General features: G+C 42.1%; 1 protein-coding gene across 2 annotated transcripts in view; it reads right to left on the reverse strand.

The window, feature by feature from the left end:
• The window catches only part of PDCD6IP (programmed cell death 6 interacting protein), a 60392-nt gene that overhangs the window by 28384 nt on the left and 17441 nt on the right, over positions 1–14567 (reverse strand). For both annotated transcript variants that reach the window (XM_075921809.2, XM_075921808.2), the window contains exons 3-6: positions 12428–12497; positions 7014–7141; positions 3320–3473; positions 179–279 (exon numbers count right to left, since the gene is read on the reverse strand). In XM_075921809.2, the coding sequence (XP_075777924.2) occupies positions 179–279; positions 3320–3473; positions 7014–7141; positions 12428–12497 (453 nt within the window). The remainder of the gene's footprint in view (positions 1–178; positions 280–3319; positions 3474–7013; positions 7142–12427; positions 12498–14567) is intronic.

Raw genomic sequence — 14567 nt, forward strand, 5'->3', positions numbered from 1 at the left:
AGGGTTTTTCTGAATTCCTTCAGTTCCTCAAAAATCCCCAGGATTCTTCTCCCAAACCCCATTAAATTGTGATCAGAAAAATGCTTGAGAAACCATCTTAGAGATAATTTATAGAATGTAATACTCTGAACTAGAGTTATTGGTATATTTTATGTTTTTTCCTATTAGAATTACTAACCTTGGGCAAAGTGTCCTTATACTGACACTGTTTGAAAGCATCACCATAATAATCTGCAGCTTGATTAGCCAGCTTAGCTATAATAGCATCTTTCATTTTATCTGGAATTAAAAAAAAAAACAAAAAACCACCATTAATACCAATGTTTTCATGAAAAGGAAGGTTACTCACTCGTAAGTGGAGCTCATGATGGACTCTGCACATTCACACTCACAGAATGTGGCAGTTGTGCTGCTCTGACATGGAAGTGCTTGATAGCAGTGTCCACTAGGGAGAAGAGGGGCACTGCAATGAAGATGATTAAGTAGACATGCTCTGGACTAAGTTTTCAAGTTCAGAATAGTCTAAGTTTCAAAACTCAATTTAAACTTGCCGTATTTAAAGTTTAAACTTTACTTAGTGGTGTGTTGCAACAGAAAGCCACACAGAGCTCTTGTGATGAGATTATTTCACTAGAATGTCTATTTCAGGGTTTTCCAACCTATGGGTCAGGACCCAAATATGTGTCGCCATTACATTTCAAAAGGGTCACCAGGTGTCTCCCCAGGTGGCTCTTAAGGAGCCATTCACACATTTTTTGAATTGTCCTGGGTCACCAAGTGTTCCTGAACTGTCAAAACGGGTCCCCATCTGGAAAAGGTTGGAAACCACTGGTCTATTTGAACCAGCATTATATGTACTGCAATTATAGCTCTTGGCAGGCCCAGGATATGCGACACAACGAGGGGGTGAGGTAATATCTTTTGCTGGACCCAGTTTTCTTTTCACCAACAGAAGAGAGAATTAAAAAGCAGATACCTCACTCATTTGATCACTAAGATTAAGCAGTCACTCTCACTGTTATATACTTTAATTACAACTATGCATCCATGATACTTTTCAGATAGCTATTTGTCAAAAATCTCCTTTATGTAGGAAGTTGCCAACAAATGCTCTAACTACCATAAAAGACAACACCTTCTCTCTACAGAAGTGGGAAAGGAATCCATGCCTGTAAGCCAGATTTCTCAGGAAGAAAGGAAGTCTCATCAAGAGTTACAAATACTAGTGTGACTTGTCACTGCCTGTGATCAAGAGAAAGATTTTAAGTGAACATTTAGGTTCAAAAGTGAATCAGAAATATACTTAAGCAACATTTTTCCTTGGGAAATATTAATGTTCACAAAAATACACATTTTCATGCATCAAAATTATGGACAATTCAGGCTACAGTTAGTAAAGTGACCATTTTGCAACAGCATTTCATTTCAACCTTTACTTTTGAAACAGCATTTTGTTTTTAAGTTTTGATAAGAAAAAAAATTTAAACACGTGATCTCTCAAAAAGATTTTGTTGTTTCAAAAGATTTTGGAGGTCTCAAAACTGTTTTTCCCCCCCATCAAGTAGAAAAAAAAATAAATTTGGTTCAAACCAATTATGCCTGCCCTCTCCACTCCCCTTCCCCCCTCTCCTCCCCACCAGACCTAATCTGAAAAAATAAACTTGTTCAGCTGTAGTGAAAAATGTACTGATAAGTTCTGGGGTACATTTTTCTGGGGTCCCTCGAGGTCAGACCTGGGCAAAATATGGTCCGGGGGCTGGACCTGGCCTGCCAAGCCACCGGATCAGGCCCACAGACCCCCCCTGCTGGGACCTTCAGGCATGCAGCTGCCCCAGTTTAAAACCCAGACCCTGCATGTCTCTGCTGTGCAGGGATGGCAAGGCTTCATGTGATCTCCCCGCCTCCAGCCCAACCCTCAGCTCCTATTGGCCAGAAACAACCAGCCAGTAACAACTGACCTCAGCCAATCTCTCAGCTCCTATTGGCTGGAAACAACCATTCAATTGGAGCTGTGAGATCGGCCTGAGTGACGGGCAATGCAACCCTCCTCCCCCAAGCTGAGTTGAGAGGCAGGTGGAGGGAGAAGGCTGCATTTTCCAGCAGGCTGGGGCTGCAGCAGACAGGGAGCCCAGCCTGGCTCGGGGGTACTGCAGCTTACTCTAGGAAGCACCTAGGTAAACTCCTCCCAGCCAGCCCCTGCCTCTGGCACCCCAGCCCCTCCTGTACCCCTACTCCCTCCCCCAGGTCACCAGGTCACCATCCAAACCTGCTGTGCTCCCCTGTCCCAGATCACAATTCTCTTCCAGACCTGTACCCCCTCCAAAACCCTTCCCTCAAGCCAGAATCCTCTCCTGCCCCCACACTCTCTCCCTGATCCTACATCCCAATCCCCTGATCCAGGTCACAACCCCCTCTTCTACCCAAACAACCCGCTCAGACCCCACACCCTCTCCTGCACCCCGGTCCCTTACCCCATGCGCCTTCCTGCACCCAACCTTGACCCCGCACCCCCTCCACAGAAAAGTGGTCAAGGGTCGCACTTACCAAAATCTTCAAGTGGCCCCCCACCAAAAAATATTGCCCACCCCTGCCCTAGGTTATGCTGTCAGTGGTCATAAGAGTAGCAATACTGTTATTAGTTGTTTTCCTTTAATTAAGCTTCTCTGCAATATTCAATTAAAAAAAACAAAAGCTAGTTCAATGCTGCAGTGTCATTCCCGTAAAACGGGGGATGAGAACCTGAGGCTCAGGGCCCCTCCCGCCTAGCATTGGGGAGCCCATGCTGGCACTTCAGCCTCCCCACTTCTCACTTGTGCAACCCAAGACTGATTTTTCTGTGAGTCAGCAGCTCCCCAACCCAAAAAAGTTTCCCCACTCCTGCTGTAAAGGGAAGGTATTTTATCAAGGAAAATTAAAGTCAAAATGAGAGTTCAAATCATCCAATAGTCTAATAAATAGTGCTCCGTGCCACATGCAAGACCTGGGTTAGATTTCTCAAATGAACAAGGTCACACTTTTCACACAGAATGTTCAGTCCTGATAGGGATGATGAAGTGGTACATCTCACTCCTCAACATCAAGTCACAACCTGACAGCTGATATTCACTATGACATGGGAAAAGAGTTAACAGTAATAAAATTCTCTATTCACACACAACCAGTATTTCTTTTATGGTGATAAGAACAGTTGATAGATGAGTGAGGCAGTCCTGAAAGGCTCGCATGATACTAGACTTCGTTTCTATAAGTCAAAATCAAAACGTTTGTGGAAGTTGTGAAGAGCACTTAAAGGTACATTCATAAAATGTAAAAGTTATACCTCTTGTCGCTTTTAAGAAGAACACCTCTTGAGCTTGAGCCAACATAATAAGACTAAGGGTTCCAACTGTATCTGGAGAGATGTCCACAGTAGGCTCTCTACTCAATGCAGACAAGACTGTGTCTTTAATGTGTTGGAAGGCACCACTAGCAAACTGAACCAAAACAAAAATACATTATTTTTCATGTATTTAAAACAAACTTTTGCTCATCGAAAAGGTACAACACAAACAGATGTCTGAGAAACAAGTGTACTTTTATAGTCAACAGCAACACGGAGACCAGAAAGAACCAATTCTAGAATATCAGCTTCATAAGACTTGAGATCCCACTTTTAGTAAAACAGCTGACCAAGGCTTCCTGAGAGACTATAAACCAAACTATGAAGGTTATATAAATATGGAAGATATGTACTCAGAAGGCATGTCTACATTATAAATATAAACTGACCTATGTTAGGTTGACTTACAGTTCATGTCCACAATGTCTTGCCAATGGCACACAGCCCTCCTAGGAGCACTTCCTCCAGCTTACAAGGGGCAGAGAGGTAGGCCTTAGCTTCTCAGGCAGCTCCCCACCAGCTGCTAAGCTTACCACCAGCAATGGAGCAGAGGCAACGGGCTTCTTGGTTACCAACTGGGAATGGGGAAGCCAACTGGACATTGTGCACCGATTTCCCCACCAAGAAACCAGGGACCACCCTGGGCTCTCAACTCCCTACTCCTCACTGGGAGTAAAGGTGTACCCAACAGGGACCAGGAAGCCAAGAGCCTGGGTGGCAGCCATGAAAGTGACTAGAATGAGACAGCCAATAGATGTAAGTAATGCAATATCTTTTAAAAAAAAAAAAAAAACCACACTGCATCATCCTACCTACACAGACATAAGCCTCTCATGAAGATGGAGTTATGATGTCAGTGTAGTAATGTCAGTGTAGTAGGACACTTCTATCAGCAGGATCAAGGCTGCAGTGTGTACACTGCCATAATTAGGACAACGTAAACTACCTTATGTCAACCTAATGCTGTAGTGAAGATCAGGCCTAAGTCAAATGAAGAGGAAAATTAGGATTAATATGAATTACATTAAGAGCATTGCATACTAGCTAATATAAGGGTAATTAAACCTCCAGGAGTAGGTCAGAAGCAGTAGAAACACATGTTTCTGGCTGTGGGACGTCTGCCAATCAGCTGGGTAGCATTTCAATCTCTCCAGAGTGACTGCCTAAGTGATCAACTTACAGGGAACACTAGCCATAAAATAAAAGTGTGTTGTCATGGTACTGTATTCCATAGTTATAGGCAGTCTGTGGACAATAAATTCCTCTGACACATCTGGTCATGTTCCAACATGATACTGGTGTAACTGGATCACTGGTCTGTTCTGACACTACAATGTCAACATTTCTAAATGAAATTAACAACACTGAATTAAAGAGGCCTTACATCAATGCTAGAGATATCTGAAATAAACACTAAAAGCCAAGGGTCCCCTGCAGTTGTACACAATTGAATGTACATTTCCGTAGCATGGTATAATAAACCATGACTGAAAAATATCTGGAGGGCTACCACCAGAAAGGAAATGAGGTGGTACATTAAGATAGATGCATGTAAATATTGAAGAGGCAGGGAAGGAAGCATGGAAATTGATATTTGTAAAAGACCTAATCCATTAACAGTCCTCTGGGAAGCAGAGTTTCAAAATACAAATAAAGTTAAACTAGGTAAACAGATTTTTCTCAGTTTTTCAAACTCTTATTCAGAGAATCATTTAAGACCAAGAAGGATGTGTTATCCATAATCATGATAATAGACAAACTGAAGTGGCTGCATATTTTTGTTGCCAAGAGGATTCAATTATCTGTTAACTATTTACAACATTCATTAGAGACAGACAGACCAATTTCAGTACAAGGGGTATTTTTAAGAAAAGATTGGCAAAACAGTGTATACCTTTTCAAGTGTGTACATAAACCACACTATGTGCACATCTAGAGAAACTGGTGTACCCTTTACATGATTTAGAAGTTACCTATGCTTTCCACATTATAAATATCTTAAGTACAAAATTTAGAAATGCAGTTTAAATGATATTTTTCTTGTATTGATGATACAGCTATGAAAAACTGGAGTGTTAAATAACTAACCTGCTTTCCAACATTAAAATCCTTTAGAATTTATAGACAAACTTCCAAATCAACTACCACCTCTCTCATGATACTTAATTATTCCTCATGAAAATTAGCGAAGGCACTTCTCAATCAGTGAATTACAAATATTGGAGTTCTATCCCCAAATTGGCCAGCCACCTGCTGAATGACTGTGGACAAATCATGTCATCATCTCTCTGCATCTCTTCCTTCTTCCTCCCTTAGAGCTGTGCTATCGTCTTAGAGGACATACTCTTTGTAACAGGAAGTGTCTGTTTACACTAATGGGGCCCTGATAGCTGGCTCAGGCTTTAGCTATGGTACTAAAAAATAAACTTTGAACTCAACTCCTTTGAAATACTGATTACTGTATTCTTATTAGGGATGTTAAAATGCAATTAAGTTATTGTGTAACAACTGAAAATGTCAACAGTTACACATGGGGGCAAGTGGCTGCCCAGAGCCAGTGCAAACAGGGAGCTGCCCAGGGGATGGGGCTGATCGCAGGAGCTGGCACAGAGCCTGCAGGTGAGGGAGAGTGTCAGCTACATTATGGATTAAATAGACTTTTGTGGGCTAGCCTACAAACCACCTATCATTTATAACATTGTTTCTTTGGGAAAATGTGTTCTGAGTTCCAAACAGCTGAGTTACAAACTAACTTTTGGAATACAGCCCACTTGTAAATGGGGACTTTGTGTATGACTTATTGAACAAAGTTGTATTTGCAGGTTCTGCGAGAATCCTAAATAGATGGCAAACTATCTGGGTTTGCCAAAGTCGCTGAACTGTAATAACTATGTCCTTAGTAATAAGTTCTTCACAATCTTCAACTTGAATCAGTCACATCCTCCCTCTCCAGAATTAGGAGCCCCAAAAAATCTGGGCATTGTAACAGGGTTTAATTCAATACTACATCCAGAACTTTGAATCTACTATTGTGGTTTTGAGAATTTGTTTTTTACTTTTATGGAAATATTCTTTAAAAGTGCTGCATCTCCTCAGCCACCAGCTGCATTTTGGCACTTTCTGCTCCTTTAGTCCATGAAAATATCTTTTACTATCCCACTGTTCCTTATCACAGCCAGCGAAGCCAGTATTCTCTCTAATGGCTGGTTGCGGTGCTTCTCTCAAATGGCTGGTTGTGCAACTGCCCCTCACTCCCCAGGAGCCTCTAGCCAACACTTGCGCTGCTCACTACCACCAGCGCCTCTTGCCTGCTCTTCTGAGGTTGCAGGTGAGCTTTTGTTTATATGTGCAGATGTTTATAGGTGGGATGTTTGTAACTAGGGGAGTACCTGTACTTAACATTTCCACTTAAATGAAAAACAGGAACCATGGGTGGAGAGGTCATGTTTACAGGTTAAAAGAGAAGAAGAGGTTTATTTGGAGTGTTCTGAGTTTGGCCAAGCTGCAGTGTTCAATCAGAAGACAGTTTAAAGCGTTTCAGTAATGAGAGGTTGTCTCCCCCCCCCCCCACTGGAAATTTTTAGTTTTATCAATAGTTTAAATGTTTTCTTATTCAATACAGAGACTATCGTACCTGATAATGTTTAGCAGCAGTTTTCAAGCCTTCATCATTATCCAGATTCTGCTCCGATGCAATCTGACTAGCTAATGCTCCACAGTTGAACAAAACGCAGGTCTTCTCATATCCCAAACTTGCCAGAGCTGAAACCAAAAAAGCCAGAGTGAACATTTTGTAAAGAAAATAAGCTTTAGCATTCTGCACTCCTAGGAAGCAGCTGTAGCAAGCTTACAGCACCCAGCTTACACTGGTCTTGCATATTAAAGAACACAAACAAGGACTCTTCTTTTTTTGCAATCTGGAGAGGACAAAATCTTGCATCTAGCACAGCACTTCCCAAACTTTTGAAAGATAAGCCCCACATTAGGAAAAGGAAGCTGCAAATCTTCAGTTCCAGCATACATTATTGTTAAAAGCTTACTCAAAGTGGGCAACTCCTTAAGAACAGATTTAAGTAGAACACACAGATAAACAATCAATGAAATAGCCATTTAACATGATCATCATCGACATTTAAGTTAGCATCTACTGAATTGAATGGAGCATTTCCAACCTGAGAGCCATTATTTTACAATCTCTAAATTCTGGCAGAACTCTGCATTTGTTAAATTGGTTCCATGTTGCCAAGATTCCTTCTGCAACCATAAGAGCTAGAGGTTTAGGGTAAGTCTACATTGCAGCGAGGATGCCACTCAGCACAGTGTGACTTATTTGTGCTAGCCTTGCTTGAGCTAAAGTAATAAAAATCATAGAATCATAGAATCATAGGACTGGAAGGGACCTCGAGAGGTCATCGAGTCCAGCCCCCTGCCCTCAAGGCAGGATCAAGCTCCGTCTACACCATCCCTGACAGATGTCTATCTAACCTGTTCTTAAATATCTCCAGAGAGGGAGATTCCACCACCTCCCTTGGCAATTTATTCCAATATTTGACCACCCTGACAGTTAGGAATTTTTTCCTAATGTCCAATCTAAACCTCCCCTGCTGCACTTTAAGCCCATTACTCCTTGTCCTGTCCTCAGAAACCAAGAGGAACAAATTTTCTCCTTCCTCCTTGTGACACCCTTTTAGATATTTGAAAACCGCTATCATGTCCCCCCTTAATCTTCTTTTTTCCAAACTAAACAAGCCCAGTTCATGAAGCCTGGCTTCATAGGTCATGTTCTCTAAACCTTTAATCATTCTTGTCGCTCTTCTCTGTACCCTTTCCAATTTCTCCACATCTTTCTTGAAATGTGGTGCCCAGAACTGGACACAGTACTCCAGCTGAGGCCTAACTAGTGCAGAGTAGAGCGGCAGAATGACTTCACGAGTTTTGCTTACAACACACCTGTTAATACAACCTAGAATCATATTTGCTTTTTTTGCAACAGCATCACACTGTTGACTCATATTCAACTTGTGGTCCACTATGACCCCTAGATCCCTTTCTGCCATGCTCCTTCCTAGACAGTCGCTTCCCATCTTGTATGTATGGAACTGATTGTTCCTTCCTAAGTGGAGCACTTTGCATTTCTCTCTATTAAACCTCATCCTGTTTACCTCCGACCATTTCTCTAACTTGCTAAGGTCATTCTGAATTATGTCCCTATCCTCCAAAGAAGTCGCAACCCCACCCAGTTTGGTATCATCTGCAAACTTAATAAGCGTACTCTCTATCCCAATATCTACATCATTGATGAAGATATTGAACAGTATGGGTCCCAAAACAGACCCTTGAGGAACTCCACTTGTTATCCCTTTCCAGCAGGATTTAGAACCGTTAACAACCACTCTCTGACTACGGTTATCCAGCCAATTATGCACCCACCTTATCGTGGCCCTATCTAAGTTATATTTGCCTAGTTTATCAATAAGAATATCATGCGAGACCGTATCAAATGCCTTACTAAAGTCTAGGTATATGACATCCACCGCTTCTCCCTTATCCACAAGGCTCGTTATCTTATCAAAGAAAGCTATCAGATTAGTTTGGCATAACTTGTTCTTCACAAACCCATGCTGGCTATTCCCTATCACTTTATTACCTTCCAAGTGTTTGCATATGATTTCCTTAATTACCTGCTCCATTATCTTCCCTGGGACAGACGTTAAACTGACCGGTCTATAGTTTCCTGGGTTGTTCTTATTCCCCTTTTTATAGATGGGCACAATATTTGCCCTTTTCCAGTCTTCTGGAATCTCCCCTGTCTGCCATGATTTTTCAAAGATCATAGCTAAAGGCTCAGATACCTCCTCTATCAGCTCCTTGAGTATCCTGGGATGCATTTCATCAGGACCTGGTGACTTGCTGACATCTAACTTTCCTAAGTGATTTTTAACTTGTTCTTTGTGTATCCTATCTTCTAAACTTACCCTCTCTCTGCTTGTATTCACTACGTTAGGCACACCTCCAGACTTCTCGGTGAAGACCGAAACAAAGAAGTCATTGAGCATCTCCGCCATTTCCAAGTTTCCTGTTACTGCTTCTCCCTCCTCACTAAGCAGTGGGCCTACCCTGTCCTTGGTCTTCCTCTTGCTTTTAATGTATTTATAAAAGGTCTTCTTGTTTCCCTTTATGCCTGTAGCTAATTTGATCTCATTTTGTGCCTTTGCCTTTCTAATCTTGCCCCTGCATTCCCGTGTTGCTTGCCTATATTCACCCTTTGTTATTTGTCCTAATTTCCATTTTTTATGAGACTCCTTTTTTATTTTGAGATCATGCAAGATCTCCTTGTTAAGCCAAGCTGGTCTTTTGCCATATTTTCTATCTTTCCTACACAGCGGAATTGTTTGCTTTTGGGCCCTTAACAACGTCCCTTTGAAATACTTCCAACTCTCCTCAGTTGTTTTTCCCTTCAGTCTTGCTTCCCATGGGACCTTACCTACAAGTTCTCTGAGCTTATCAAAATCTGCCTTCCTGAAATCCATTACCTCAATTGTGCTGGTCTCCCTTCTACCTTTCCTTAAGATCATGAACTCTATTATTTCGTGATCACTGTCCCCTATACTGTCTTCCACTTTCAAGTTCTCAACTAGTTCCTCCCTATTTGTTAAAACCAAATCCAGAACAGCTTCTCCTCTGGTAGCTTTTTCGACCTTCTGAAACAGAAAGTTGTCTCCAATGCAGTCCAGAAACTTATTGGATAGCCTGTGCCTCGCTGTGTTAGTTTCCCAACATATGTCTGGATAGTTGAAGTCCCCCATCACCACCAAATCTTGGGCTTTGGATAGTTTTGTTAATTGTTTAAAAAAGGCCTCATCCACCTCTTCCACCTGGCTAGGTGGCCTGTAGTAGACTCCTAGCATGATATCACCCTCGTTTTTTACCCCTTTTAGCTTAACCCAGAATGGCAGTGTGGACAGTGCAGCACAGGCAGCAGCTTGGACTGGCCACCTGATCTCACACTCAGAAGGTTATTGGTCTTGTACTTGGACAGCTAGCTTGAGATGCTGTCTGTGCCAGAACATCTATGCTGCCTTTTGCTAGCATGAAGGGACACCATGTCCCAGATAATCCTAACCTCCAACTATCAGTGGCTGGGACTGGATAACAGGACAGACCACTAAAAATTGCCTTGTTACATTCATTTCCTCAGAAGTATCTGGCACTGGTCACTGTCAGAGACAAGATACTATACTAGATGGATCATTGGTCTAGCTCAGCATGGCTGTTCTTTGAGTCTATCCATCGAAGATGGGTATTGCACCTCCTAGCTGCAGGGTAGACACTTGGGGTATGTCTAGACTACATGCCTCTGGCGACAGAGGCATGTAGATTAGGCTACCCGGCATAGGAAAATGAGGCGGCCATTTAAATAATCGCCGCTTCATTTAAATTAAAATGCCTGCCGCGCTGAGCCCATCAGCTGTTTGTCGACTCAGCGCGCTAGTCTGGACGCTCCGCGGTCAATGTCAAAGGCATTTGTCGACCGCCCTGTTATGCCTCGTGGGATGAGGGTTACCGGGGCGGTCGACAAATGCCTTTGACGTTGACCGCGGAGCATCCAGACTAGCGCGCTGAGTCGACAAACAGCTGATGGGCTCAGCGCGGCAGGCATTTTAATTTAAATGAAGCGGCGATTATTTAAATGGCCGCTTCATTTTCCTATGCCGGGTAGCCTAATCTACATGCCTCTGTCGCCAGAGGCATGTAGTCTAGACATACCCTTTCTTATTTAAACTGAACCTTTCATATGGAGAACTGTGAGGCCTGTTCAATCCCCAGCAGCCCTTCCTTCACAGCCCAATAAGATGTACCTAACCCACATATTGGGAAAACCTGGCTCTGAATATCAAGCAGCCGAGCCCATTAATAGCCTTGACAAAGTTATCAGTCATATGCAGTTGCCATGAAGTGACACACAGTGACTTCACTGCTGCTGGAAGTGCTTTTCCCCACCCTTTGCACTGCACTATGCTATGCTCTGCTCTAAAAATGACTTTCCTTTTCCCACACAGAGCATTGTATAGGAAACAGAAGGAAAGAGAGAAAGTGCAAAGAAAGGTCCAAGGTGACACGTTTAAAAGAGGCAATACAGTTGAAGGATAGAGTAAACTGGTCCTTTCTTCCCTTCTCTTCTAGTAGTTACACAGAAATTTTAATGTTTCCTTTCCTTTAACTGGTATGGGATGGCCCACCAGGATACCCAACAGTGAGCAAAACTGCAATAAAGGCATCTGTTGAACGTCAATAAGAAATTAAAAGTAACAGTGGAGGAGAGAGGGAAGTAAGTCTTATTCATCCAGCTGAACACAGTGACTGCATGTACTGCCAACTGTAGGAAATGTCGGTCTCTTATACAAAGAAATGTTGGCCTTTGTTTGCCCACTCACTTTTGTATTATGGCCTATTAAAACTGAAGAATTTAAATTCTTCTCTAGGACAGGGGAGTAAGAGATGGGCAATGATCGTGTATATATCTGCACTGGTAAGAATAGGCCTCCAAGAAGTGCCAACATATTGAATTACCTTGAAGAAAATGCAAAAGACCAATCACCAGACAACTTTCAATGACTTCCTTAGCTAGCAGAACATATGAAAACACCAAGGGAAGTGCTTGAAACAAAGAACCGATGTGTCAGGAGCTATAATCAGTATTCTGCTACCCAGTACAGGGACAATTCTGGATAGCGTGAACCAAAGAGGGAGGCAGTTCTGCCAACATGGTAACATGTGCAAGCCTTGCTTTTTCATTAAAAAAAAACAACCAAAAAAAACCCACTATATTCCAATTGACTAATAAAAGCTGCCTAGTTTTGAAAAGGTTCTCCTGCATTGCTGCAACACCCACTGGTTGCATAGCTCCAAAAGGATAAATCTTCAAGGGAAATTCTTGTGCCTGGATTCACTGAAACAGCCACCATGAAAAACCAGGCCATCAACAATATTTTAAAAATTCAGCATTAGAAAAATTACTTGCATTTTATTTTGTTAAGAATTACATACCAAGTTTGACAGATCCTCCAAAAAGCGACCCTTTATCAAAGGCATCTTTCCATGTGAAGGTCACACAGATCTGAAAGAAAAGAAGGATAAGGCTCTGCATATAATTTTAGAAAGACTACTTATTAAAAGGTATCCAGCACAGTTTTACCTGTTATATTCTAATTAAACACTGTTCAACATTATAATGCTTTAATGTTACATAAACCCTATGAGCCTTAAGACTACAGTCTTAAGTTTCACTTATAAATTTTCCTACTCAACTTTCCTACTGAGATTACACAAAATTCTTTAATGCTCGTATTTTGGAATAATTATACCTGTGGATGACAGGGAAGAACCTCCTTCTCTGAATAATGTGCCAAAGTGAGAAACTTCCAAAGTTACAGAGAAATTTAACCGTTCTCCAAAGTCAAGTACGCTGACATTTTTAGAAGAGAGGAAGAAGAACTATGATAAGTTATTGCAGAGCACCTTCAAATCTATGAAAATCATTTCTTGCATAGACTGTTGTGCTTCTTACAGCTTTCATATGCTGAGCTAATTCAACAGGAGGATTGTTAGGAAATCCACATTACTTCCTGGGTACATGTGTGGATCTTGATACACACCTTTTAGCAAACATTTCAAAGACAATACAAAGCCATTCACTTTGAACTTCCACTTCTAAAACTCTGCTGTAGTTAAACTGGTTTTGCCAAGCAGATACAAAACTACTTCCCCTCCCCGTCTCAACAACAGGGCAAGAGGAAGTTAGCAGACAAATACAGACACCCAAAGGATAGAGGTCTGGGGCAAACTAAGCCTGCCTAGGACTTTGAGTTACCTGTCTCTACCTTCTGTTATCATGAATAAATCAAATTATAAACAGGAGATTACCAGGCAACTCTCCATCACCATATTCTACAGCCTACTTCCTCTGATTCCACTGAGGAATAGGAAAAGAAACTACACCATCAGCTCAAGAAACTCTCTGGAATAGTGCGTTTGTGTAGATTTGATAACCATATTATCTGCTACCCAAGATCCATAAACCTGGAAATTCTGGGCTCCCCATCATCTCAGGCATTGGGCCCCTTATAAAAGAGTTATCCAGTTATGTGGAATCTCTCCTCATACCCTATGCAACCAGCACTCCTAGCTAGCTTTGAGACAGCACTGACTTCCCAAGGAAACTTCAGTGAATCAGTAATCTTCCTGAAAACACCATCCTGGCCATCATGGATCTAGAAACTCTCTACACCAATATCCCTGATTATTCCACAGCACACCTGGTGGCAACTCTATGTGACTTTGTCCTCACCCACAACCATTTTTGATTAGGGGACAATTTATCTCAAGTCAGAGGCACGGCTATGGGAACTCAAACAGCCCACAGTATGCCAATGTTTTCAAGTCTGACCTAGAACAATGTTTCTTCAGCTCCTGGCGCCTATCATCCCTCCTCTAATTATGCTACATTGATGATATCATAACATGGACCCACGGGAAGGAAACCCTCGAAGAATTCCACCGGGATTTCAACAATCTCCACTCCACTATCAACCTCGGCTTGGAACAATCCACACAAGAGATCCACTTCTGGACACTACAGTACAAATAAATAACTGTCACAACCACCACCTGATACTGGAAACCTACTGACTGCTATTCTTACCTACATGCCTTTAGCTTCCATTCAGGACACATTACACAATCCATTGTCTACAGCCAAACCCTAAGATACAACTGCATTTGCTCCAATACCACAGACCAAGACAAACACTTACAGGATCTTTATCAGGCATTCTTAAACCTTTAATACCCATCCAGGGAAATGAAGAAACAGACTGACAGAGCCAGACAAGTACACAGAAGTCACCCACTTCAGGACAGGGTCAACATGGTAAACAACAGAACACGATTGGTTACCACCTATAGTACAACTAAAAACCCCTCCAACGCATCATTCATAATCTACAACCAATCCTGGAAAACGATCCCTCATTCTCACACCTTGCAACACAAGCAAATCCTCTCCTATAGAGAGCCCCCCAATCTGAAGCCAATACTCACCAGCAGCAAGACAATACACCCTTCAACAACTTATCCATGAACTGACCCCTGCAACAAACCCCGTTGCCAACTCTGTCCACATATCTAG

Source organism: Pelodiscus sinensis, chromosome 2 (genome assembly GCF_052426305.1).
Source record: "Pelodiscus sinensis isolate ZL-2025 chromosome 2, ASM5242630v1, whole genome shotgun sequence".
NCBI lineage: Eukaryota > Metazoa > Chordata > Testudines > Trionychidae > Pelodiscus > Pelodiscus sinensis.